Raw genomic sequence first — 11,998 nt, forward strand, 5'->3', positions numbered from 1 at the left:
ATTGACAATATACATATATGTATAGTTAAAAAGATTAACAATATACACATGTGTATAAATCCCAAAAAAAAATAAAAAAAAATAATAATAAAAAATTAAATTCTTAAAGAAAAACCTGCGATTTTTCAAAAAAAAACAAAAAAAAATTGCATTATTTTTTACATTTTTTTGCTTAAGGAAAATGTGTGGTCCGGAATGCTTCTCTAGTTTCTCAAATAGCCTACTACTTCTCACATGATCCTTATCCTATATATATATATATATATATATATATATATATATATATATATATATATATATATATATATATATATATATATATATATATATATATATATATATATATATATATATAGAGTGGGGATCCTACGGAAAGTGTGTTTTTCCTAAAAAGTGTAAAAAGTCATAAAACACAATAATTTCAGGCATAAAACACACCTAAAACTCACAAATAATAGAATAAATATTACTAAAACACCATATTCAAACTCTAATAGTCCATAAAAACTTCAAACACACCATCGTAGAACTATGAATATAAAACACACAATGCTAAACAACATAAAACACAATAATATTTGTCATTCCACAATCAGAGCCTTAACATCTAAAACACAACACAAAACCCACATACCTGATGTTTTAGTAATCTTCATCATATTATTTGTGGGTTTTTTGTGTGTTTTATGGTTGACATTATGGTGTTTTATGACTTTTTACACTTTTTAGGAAATTTGGACTTTCTGGCCAACTCCTATCCTATATATATATATATATATATATATATATATATATATATAGGAGATGGTTCAAATGAAAACCATTTTTATTGTGAAAACTCGAAAACTAACTAAAAAAAGCCTAAAAAACAGACAAAATTTTTTTTTTTCAATTTTTTTATAAAAATCGCTGGTTTTATATATAAAAAAACTTTTTTAAAAAAAAATTGTAGTACACATGTGTAATAATACACATGTGTAGTATTACACATGTGCACTACACAATTTATTATTTTTTTTTTGAAAATTTTTTTTTATATAAAAAAACCTGCGAAATTTGGTTTGCAAAAAAAAAATAATAAAAAAAATTTTTGTATGTTTTTTTGGCTTTTTTAATTAGTTTTCGAGTTTTCACAATAACTAGTGGTTTTCATTTGAACCTTCCTATATATATATATATATATATATATATATATAGGGTAGGGTTCCAGCGTGAACAACCTCCCAAGAGTGAACTGCGTGAACATATATGGACCCTTGATTTCCTTTTTAGTTGTTAAGAGTAGGATTGTAATTATATAAAAAATTAAATTTAAATCATTATTTTAATAATTGAATTAAGTTACATCTTTCCTAATTTAAATTCATTATCTACATTATGTTTATTTCTTAATAAGATAATTATCAAAACAAACAACAAATCACCAGATTTCAATTTTAATTTTTATTTCCGATTTCATCACCAGAATTCAAATTTTGATTTTTAAGATTCACGTAACCTTCATATTTCAACGGTATACACATGTGTACTTGGATATAAATAGAACAGTACACATGTGTACTCAGCATCGTACATATGTGTACAGTAATTCACAGGTGTACATCAACATTCAATACAAAACAAAATTCTGAGATATCACAAAAACAGACGATATACACATGTGTACATCGCATTAAAAAGAGGGCAAAATCAGAATACACATGTGTACATCGCATTTAAACAAATAATTATTTTAATAATTGAATTAAGTTACATCTTTCCTGATCCTTGATTTGATTTGTGAGAGATTTATGCAATCAATTTAAGAGGATAATTGATTACTTGATTTGTGAGAGATTTATGCAATCAATTAAGATTGAAATTACATATATACCCTTTTTGTATTTAATTAAATGAAAAAATTAACCAAATAATTACCATCATGCCACTCACTTTAATCTCAAATCAAGGGCCCAGATCAGTTCACGCAGTTCACTCTTGGGATTTTGTTCACGTTTGAACCTAATCCTATATATATATATATATATATATATATATATATATATATATATATATATATATATATATATATATATATATATATATATATATATAACTAATTGTTGTGGGCCAAAAAATAATTAAAACGGGCTAATAAAACAAAATCTTATGGGTCCAGAATAAATAAATAGTGGACCAAATATGATTAAAAAAGAGTAAATTGTTTTTTTTTCCTGGTGGGTTGATCATTTTCTTCTAACGTCATCAAATTTTACATGTTTTTATCGATCACGAGCCCCCATGCGAGGGACATTTAATTTCCTTTTTCACCATTTTAGGTAAAAACTCTCTACCCTCTTCCAAGATCATCGGAGCCAAGTCTAAAGTTCTTTCATTTCCCTTTAAAGCCACCAAATTCTTACCCACAGGCAACCGCCATTGCAACCACAAGGAAAAAAAGGAATGAATTATTACCATTTCATTGTCTTGTTTAGTTACCATATGAAAATCAATTGTTTATATTGAAAGCTTCAGTTTATTTGGTCAAGACATAGCACCGAATGGGAGGAGGTGGCAGGGTGGGAGTCCGTCAGGACATTTTATTTCCCTTTTCACCATTTCAGGTAAAAACTCTCTATCCACTTCCAAGAATCATTGGAGCCAAGTCTCAAGTTCTTTCATTTCCCTTTAAAGCCACCAAATTCTTCCCCATAGGCAACCGCCATCGCAACCACGAGGAAAAAAAGAAATGAATTATTACCATTTCATTGTCTTGTTTGGTTACCATATGGAAATCAATTGTTTATATCGAAAGCTTCAGTTTATTTGGTCAAGACATAGCACCGGCTGGGAGGAGGTGGCAGGGTGGGAGTCCGTCAAGACCCATACTCCCCTTGGGGGGAGGGGATTTTAATATTATATATATAGGGGAATGATAAAATAAAAACCTATTTGAGTTGAAAAAACTCAAGAAACCCTTGTAAAAACCCTATATAATGTTTTATTTTTGTTTTAAACAAATAGGAATGTAACATACATATATTTGAACATTTTTGTAAAAAAAACAAAAAAAGTGTCAAGTAGTTTTTTTAAATGTTAATAGTTCCATGTTACATAATATATATGTCCAAAAAATGTAACATACAGATTTAGAATATTTAAAAAAAAAAACTAGTCGGCGTTTCTTACATTTTTTTATAAACTGTTCAAATATATGTATTTTACATTCCCTGTTTTTTAGAAAAATATAAAAATGTTACATATGATTTTCTTTAGTTTTTCCAACTCAAATGAGTATTCTCCCTATACTTCACCTATATATATATATATATATATATATATATATATATATATATATATATATATAGGGGCTCATGCGAGAACCACCCTTATTGTGAGAACCTTGAGAACCAATGTGAACACAACCTAAAATAGCTAAAAAACCTAAAAAAACCTAACCCCCACCCCCGAAAAAACCTAAACCCCCCCCCCAAGCTAAATGCTAAAAAAAACCTAAAAAAACCTAACCACACCCCCCCCCCAAAAAAAAAACCTAAACCCCCCCCCCCAAGCTAAAATGCTAAAAACTAAACCCTAAAAAACCTAAAAAAATCTAAAAAAAATCAAAAAAAAAATATAAAAATTTTTTTTTGAATTTTTTAATATTTTTCATGTTAAAATCGCTACTCCTAGAAGCCAAAAATAATTTTTTTTAAAAAAAAAAATTTTTGGGCTTCGAAAAGTAGCGATTTTTTTATAAAAAATATTAAAAAATTCAAAAAAAATATTTTTGTGTGATTTTTACCTATTTTTAGGCATTTTTGGTGTGTTCACATTGGTTCTCGCGGTTCTCACAATAAGAGGTGGTTCTCGCATGATCTTCTCCCTATATATATATATATATTAGGGGCACATTTATTCTACTCGTCCCGGCCCCCAGATTTTCGAGGATTCTCTTGGACGTCCTGTAAAGTGATCTCCTCCGTTGCTCATAACTTCATTACAAACAAGCTGCATTTCGATTTTGGACCATTATCTACATTCGGATTACGTTCAAATACAAAGACTCCTAATTGTAAGAAGGGTACAAAGGCTCCTAATTGGACCATTATCACCATGATCTACCTCGGATTAGGTTTTTGGGTGGTGGTGGGTGTTTAGGATTTTTTTTGGTATTTTTTAGGTTTTTGAGGGGTTGGGGGGGGGGGGGTAGGTATTTCTTTAGGTTTTGGGAGGAGGGGGAATTAGTTTTTTTTTTTTTTTTTTTTTTGGGGGGGGGGTGTTTAGGTTTTTTTTTTTTTTTTGGGGGGGGGGGGTTAGGTTTTTGGGTGCTGGTGGGGTGAGGGTGGGTGTTTAGGTTTTGGGTGGTGGTGTAGTAGGTTTAGGTTTTAAGTTATTGGACACTTGTCACTCTATAAATTCTTTTTACAATTAGAAGCATTTGTAGAATAAGTTAACTGTCTCCATTCAGTCCTTATTTGGAGAATTAAAAAGAAAAACATATGAAAATTTATTATTTATGAACTATATGTTTGCTTTGGACTATATCTTTGTTCCTACATACGGGATATTATTCTCTCTCTCTTTCACACACGTGTATATATATCTACTACAGAAGTGAAAGAGAATTAAAAGAATAAAATAGAACAAAAGGCAAGATAACCAAGAAAAATGGCCAATAATGGCAGTGGTGTTCGAGTGGATGAATCATCACTTGTATCCTTGTTGGATCATTCATCTTCAAAAACCACAAACCAAGAACTCGAACTTCCGTTTCACCAACAATTCTTGATCGAGTCCAAGAAGCTATGGCACATTGTTGGGCCCTCGATCTTCAGCCGTGTAGCTACCTATTGCATGTTCGTCATCACACAAGCCTTCGCTGGACATCTAGGCGATCTTGAACTTGCTGCCGTCTCCATCGCCACAAATGTCATCGTTGGCTTCGACTTTGGCCTCTTGGTACATAACCTTTCCCTGATTTGTTCAGATTTTGGTTTCAATAAACGCTATGATGCGTTTTGATTCCAAAAGCCCATGCACAATATATAGAGACAATAAAATACCAAAAAAATTATCTACGTATAACATTTGAACTTAGGTTTTTAGATATAAAGATATTCCTTTCTTCTCTAGTAATACTTGTTCAATTGTAGGTTTAACTTGTCCAAATACACAAACCCAAAGCTCAATTGATAGGCAGATTTGTTCAATCAGAATTGAAAAACTCATACCTATTACAATAGAAGGTCAAATTTGTTCGGTGCAACACCAAACCAAAACATGTATCTAACCGCGGTCACATGTACTGCATCATGTGCAGTGGCGGATCCAGGAGTTCCTGGGTTCTCCTAGGAGCCCCCTCGGTTTGGAAAAAAGTAGTGGGAGCCTTGGATGATTAAGGAAAAATTAGTGAGAATTAGTAAGAATCTACCAAACCCTTGGAAAAAATTTTTGGATCCGCCACTGATCATGTGATGTAGATAATATTTTAACTTGGTAAATTTTAAACACTAAAGTATAATTTATTTTTATCATCTCTAGTCAGATTTGTTTAATCGATTATTTAATATGTTCATATACTCGAAACAATTGCATCTAGATGGTCAAATATGTTTATTAAAGTTTAGCCTTATTGCAATAGCTGATCTAATTTGTTGACGTATTGGTTAACTGCGCATCAATCACATCACATACGCGCATCATGCACTTCTAATGCACGCATTTTGTTTAACTTTATTGTGTGATCGATCTAGTTGGGGATGGCAAGTGCTTTGGAGACACTATGTGGCCAAGCGTACGGGGCCAAAAACTATCGAATGTTGGGGGTGTATCTACAACGCTCATGGATCGTGCTTTTCGTATGTTGTATAATACTTTTACCCTTATACATATTCACCACACCAGTGCTAAAACTGCTCGGACAACCCGCAGACATAGCCGAGCTCTCAGGTGTGGTGTCAATGAGTCTGATACCCGTTCATTTCAGCCTATGCTTTCAGTTGCCGTTGCAAAGGTTTCTTCAATCTCAACTTAAAACATCAGTCATCGCATGGGTTTCACTGGCCGCGTTGGTGGCTCATTCGGTGATGACTTGGCTGGTTGTGACCAAGTTTCAGATGGAACTTGTTGGGACGATTGTTGTATTGAATATTTCGTGGTGGTTGATCGTTATAGGGTTGTTTGCTTATGTGGTGTTCGGTGGTTGCCCGGAAACTTGGAGAGGGTTTTCAATGGAAGCTTTTTCTGGATTGTGGTCGTTTGTCAAACTCTCGGCAGCTTCCGGCGTCATGTTGTGGTAACTTAATTGCCGTTAAAACTTAAAAGTTTGAGGCTTAAAACTACTCCTAAATTATGACCACAAAGCATTTCTTTTTTTTTTTTTTTCTTCTGAAAAAACCTTTGAATTTTGTTTAGGTACTTTTGAAAACAATAAAACGTGATTAAATCATGCAAACGAAAATAAATGAGAAAATTACCAATAGAGTCATGTTGACCAAGAAATCAACAAAATCTTCATTGAATTGCAGATTTACGAAAATGTGTGTTCATGATTCCAGTAAATAACCTTTCGTTAAATTAGGTTTGTAAAGTACCGGCTAAGCCCGCGTTTTTGAAGGCTTAGCCCCTGCTTTTGGACGCCAACTATAACTTAGATCGCCCTCTCACGACGTGCTGAAATTTAATGACTATTTTAAAGACTTTTTGGTCGACTAGATTATTTTGGTCTTTTTCCCAAAATAAATTGTTTGGAATTTCAAACCAATCATTTCAACTTTTTTATTTACATTTAACATGATCCATATTTTTTATTTAGTAAATCTTAATACAAATAACGAGTATGTAAAAAAAATCGGTTTAAATCGCCAAACTATTACAATTGACTAGTCCACATGACACGTCCAACTCTATCAGTTTGGCTTGTCGTTTCTCAAAACCGTAATTAAAGATTCAATCTCTTAAGTGAAAACCATAGTTATCAAAGGCGCTAAGCGCGCTTTAGGCGCATTGACCTCGCCTAGGGCGTAGGCGCAAGGCGCAAAAAAGTGAGGACCCTAGAAAAAAATAGCGCACTCAAATGAAAAATAAAATATATTATATATTGAAAATAATAATAAATATATTTTGTAGGTATATAAAATTAATATTACTCTCCAAGTATAGTTATAGAACTAATATAATTGGATATTAAAATCATTTAACTAGTTTAAGCTTTTAAGTCAAAGTCGTATTTTTCATTTTTCATCTTCTTTCTCTTCCTTTTAATATTTCTACTCTCCGGTGATGCAACCACAACCACAAATCTGTACCACATACGGAATTTGGCATTGATTTGCAGAAGTTCGTTGTAAACTGGCATGAATCTGGCCGGAAAAGTCACCGGAAAGTCTTTTTTGGCTGGGAACCTACCAGAAGCGCGCCTTTAACGACACAAGGCAGTATGGTTACACCTCGCCTAAAAATTACGCCTAGACGCTTCAGGCGAGCCCTTTTGATAACTATGGTCAAAACCATACAGTAACCCTAATATATTTTTTTTTTAAAAGAGTGACAAGGTAACATCATATTGGATATTCACCATTTATTTCAAAAGCCGACGTTTATATTATCCCATCTACCTTTATAATAATGCAGTTTGGAGAACTGGTACTACAGAATATTGATAGTGATGACAGGAAACTTGGAGAATGCAAAAATCATGGTTGATGCTTTGTCTATATGGTAAACCACCCTCCATTATTAAAAACTGGATATTATCTTACGTGTAAATTTATATTTATCAATTTTCAAAGATAAACACAACAACATAGTTATCAACTTATCATCTATTCTTCTTTGAAAATAAAATTGTCTTTCTGTATGTTGTCCAGCTGACATGGTTACTTGTTAGTTGTTACATCGTCTTTTTGGTTTTATTTCGACCAAAAAATGGTTATCCAATTCAATATTCTATATTTTACGATGTTCTTTTAATGATTGGTTTCATTCTTTCAAAAAGTTATAAAATTCCGTACATATTCTTTTTAAGTTTTATAAAATTTTATTTATTATTTCTTGAATCTTAAAGATACTATATTTATTCATTTCACAACTGTTAAAAGTTACTACCTTTTAGGCGTACATACACAAATTTATGATGCATACTTATGAATACATTTTTTTTTCTTTTTAGCATGTCCATCAATGGCTTTGAACTCATGATCCCTCTTGGATTCTTTGCAGGAACCGGGTATATATTTCGACATACTTTCAAATATATTCTTCTTCTCATGAATAATAAATTTTGTGTTTAAATTTCTCTCTTAATTTATATAAACAATTTTTAAATTCTTACCTTTATAAATATTAAACATCTTTTTCATTTACATGTAAAGCTTGTGTGATTATGTGATTCAGAGTTAGGGTTGCAAACGAGCTAGGAGCAGGCAATGGCAAAGGCGCTAGATTCGCTACCATAGTGTCGGTTACAACATCCACGATAATAGGTGTTGTCTTCTGGATCTTAATCTTGCTATTCCACAACGAGCTAGCATTAATATTCACAAATAGTGAACCCGTATTGGATGCCGTGAGCCAACTTTCACTTCTCTTGGCCTTTACCATTCTTCTGAATAGCATTCAACCTGTTCTTTCAGGTACGCCATCGGGTTGGTCGTGAGTGTTTAAAATGTATTTCTTGTGTATCTTGATGATCCATAATGTGTAAATGGTTTAATCTAATAGGTGTTGCGGTAGGGTCCGGATGGCAATCATATGTAGCATACATCAACTTAGGATGCTACTATTTGATAGGACTCCCAATGGGATTTGTCATGGGATGGGTTTTCCAACTTGGAGTCATGGTATACATTATTTACTTCTTTTTCCAATTTTATTAATATTAAATAATTAGGTTAGTAGTAAAATGGACGGGTTGGGTAACACAAAATAATAAAATCGTAGTACTCGATTGGAGTTATAAATATTTTATTATTGAAATATGATATTATTTTACGATGCGTATGCACGTCGATTGGAGTTATACTTCTTCGATAACATTTTATGGTTCATATTCACAAGGGTATTTGGGCGGGGATGATTCTCGGAGGAACTGCATTTCAAACGTTGGTATTAGCTATCATCACAAGTCGTTGTAATTGGGAATTGGAGGTTAGTTCATTCAGACTCAGTTAATACTTTTAAATCAATTCCAAGTATTTTACAAGTGGAAAACTGAGTACCATCGACAGAAAAATCTTTGGTAATCACCGACGGATTCCACAGAATCCAAAAAAGAAAAATAACTTTTATAATTTTAGTTTCGGAAATGCAAAACTGGTTTTTAACTTTCGTCGCATAATTACTGAAGCATCCCACAAGACCCAATGAAAAAAAAACGAAAAAAATTGTTGTCGAAGATCCCATGAAAATCCGTCTGTAACCGGTCAGGAAAACTATTACCCACGCCAAGTTTACCGCCAAACTATCATTGGGGAATTTTCGACGGATTATACCTTCACATATAACCAAATTAAAAGAGTTAATTACATAAATGGGTCCTGTGGTTTATACTTAATTTCACCTTTGGGTACTAACTTTATTTTTTAACAGGTTTAGGTTCTATGGTTTCAATTTTGTTACAGCTTTGGGTACTAACACCAAAATTAGTAAATTAATGACTAAAATACCCTTGCATTTTTTTAAGTTTGTCAATGTAACACATTTGGGTACTAACACCTAATTTTATTTAAGTTTAAATCAATTCTACAAAATCTATTTAATTTTTTTATTTTCATCTTTTTATTATATCTCTTAATTAACATAAACTCTATTTATTTTTTTATTTTCATATTTTTATTAAATTTCTTATTTAACATAAAATCTATTTGTTACACCAGTATTTTTTTTAAATAGATTTTTTTAAATAAAATCTACTAGCTATATAGTTTTATGTAAATTAAATTTCTTACTCGTTTTAAATAATGTAAACCTTACGCATTTTCAATTTTGGATTGAAATGATTGATAATAATAAATATCTTTCATGTAAAAAATCTAAGTCTTTTTTAACTCGTTTTTTTTTTCATTTACATCTTACTATTTTAGAAAGATATTTAATTTGCATAAAACTATATAGCTAGGTATTTTAGATAAAACTATATAGCTAGGTATTTTAGATATTTATTATTATTATTATCAATCATATATATCCAAAATTGAAAACGAGTAAGGTTTACATTATTTAAAACTAGTAAGAAATTTAATTTACATAAAACTATATAGCTAGTAGATTTTATTTAAAAAATCTATTTAAAAAAATACTGGTGTAACAAGTAGATTTTATGTTAAATAAGAAATTTAATAAAAATATGAAAATAAAAAAAATAAATAGAGTTTATGTTAATTAAGATATATAATAAAAAGATGAAAATAAAAAAAATAAATAGATTTTGTAAAATTGATTTAAACTTAAATAAAATTAGGTGTTAGTACCCAAATGTGTTACATTGATAAACTTAAAAAAATGCAAGGGTATTTTAGTCATTAATTAACTAATTTTGGTGTTAGTACCCAAATGTGTTACAAAATTGAAACCATAGAACCTAAACCTGTTAAAAAATAAAATTAGTACCCAACGGCGAAATTAGGTATAAACCACAGCACCCATTTGTGTAATTAACTCAAATTAAAATTTGATTGTTAAAATCTGCAGGCACAGAAAGCAAGTAAACATGTAAAGAAGTGGGCAGTTGTGCATTGAAGATGACAAATTACTATATCCTTTTAATTAAACTGAAATCTTGCGCCAATCGCTTCATGTTCTTGTATCGCATCTATTAATTATTTCTATGTATGTTATTCATATGTAACCGTGGCAAGATTGAAAATTTAGCATTAAATTTTGGCCGCATTGCATGTGCTACCTGATTTGATAGTGACATTGCAAGAAAGGTATGGTTTGCCCAAGTAAGGCAACACATAAATTGATCAAAAGTACTTCACCACATGTTGCACAAGACAGGATAAAATCAAACAAGTATCAAACATTATACTAGGCAACAAGAAAAATATAACCTTAACATTTGGACCTGTTCGAAACTGGAACCAAAATTAGCATGAAAACAACAACTCTAACATGTTTTAAGAAATAAAGGTATGCCAGATAGACATATGGACCGGCCACTTAAGGCCGTCCCCGAGAGCTCAATGGCCCCGGGGGGGGGGGGGGGGGGGGGGGGGAAGGGGGCTATGCAAATAGGAAAAAATAGGCCCCCTCAATTTTCAAGTAATTACATGTTAAGCTCAATAACAAATCATTAGAAATAACATAAGCAAACGATTAAACAATTTAATATGCTTAAACAAAAAATAACTTAAATAAACATTTTAATATAACTAAAACAAGTAAAAGTAATAAAAATTAATCAAATATTTAATATAACTAAAACAATTAAAAGTAATAAAAATAAATCAAACAAAAAAAACTTACAAATGAATTTGAATATCTATATGTATTGTGCTACAAACTCAATATATTTAGAACTTTTTTCTTCTTCTTTATATTTGGGCTTGAGGGCCTCAAGCTTGAACAGATGAAAAAAAAATATATCAGAGAAAACAGAATGTTGTCATGTCTTAAACCAGGGGCAAAGACCCCTATATTGACAAGTAAGTGCAAAACCATAGAGCTACAGCAACATTAATGTTTCTTTTGAGACTATAAATATTTTATATATAAATACAACGAAAGAATTTTTCTTTTGGGCCCTGTTCGATGGCACACGCTGCACATCCTCTAAGACAGCCATGCATTTTCACCACTTCCTAGAAGATAAAACTAAACAGGACTGCGAAGAATCGTTTGGGTTAAGATTTTAAACGAACAACCAAGATAGTAGGCGGAGACTTTTTGATGGTTGTAATGTGTGTGGTCGATCTCTGATTTGTTATTGTCTATCGTATATGTTGGTTATGACTTTTTTGTCACAAGGTACCTGAAGTTAACTATATGTTCATGACAAGGTTAAAACTAATTAAAT

At 31.4% G+C, this 11,998-nt stretch overlaps 1 protein-coding gene across 2 annotated transcripts; it reads left to right on the plus strand.

Annotated features, from left to right (window-relative positions):
• The first annotated feature begins 4,596 nt into the window (after positions 1 to 4,596).
• On the plus strand, positions 4,597 to 10,963 carry LOC110909287 (protein DETOXIFICATION 27). 2 transcript variants are annotated; one of them, XM_035983234.1, is made up of 8 exons: positions 4,597 to 4,941; positions 5,736 to 6,277; positions 7,615 to 7,701; positions 8,153 to 8,209; positions 8,377 to 8,465; positions 8,704 to 8,822; positions 9,040 to 9,129; positions 10,672 to 10,963. In XM_035983234.1, exons 1-8 carry the CDS (start codon positions 4,651 to 4,653, stop codon positions 10,717 to 10,719), a joined length of 1,323 nt encoding a protein of 440 aa, XP_035839127.1. In that variant the 5' UTR covers positions 4,597 to 4,650; the 3' UTR covers positions 10,720 to 10,963. The 2 variants fall into 2 exon arrangements, with proteins under 2 accessions (XP_035839127.1, XP_022010011.1); XM_022154319.2 differs by having other exon boundaries at positions 4,599 to 4,941; positions 8,377 to 8,615.
• Positions 10,964 to 11,998: the final 1,035 nt, after the last annotated feature.

Source organism: Helianthus annuus, chromosome 14 (genome assembly GCF_002127325.2).
Source record: "Helianthus annuus cultivar XRQ/B chromosome 14, HanXRQr2.0-SUNRISE, whole genome shotgun sequence".
NCBI lineage: Eukaryota > Viridiplantae > Streptophyta > Magnoliopsida > Asterales > Asteraceae > Helianthus > Helianthus annuus.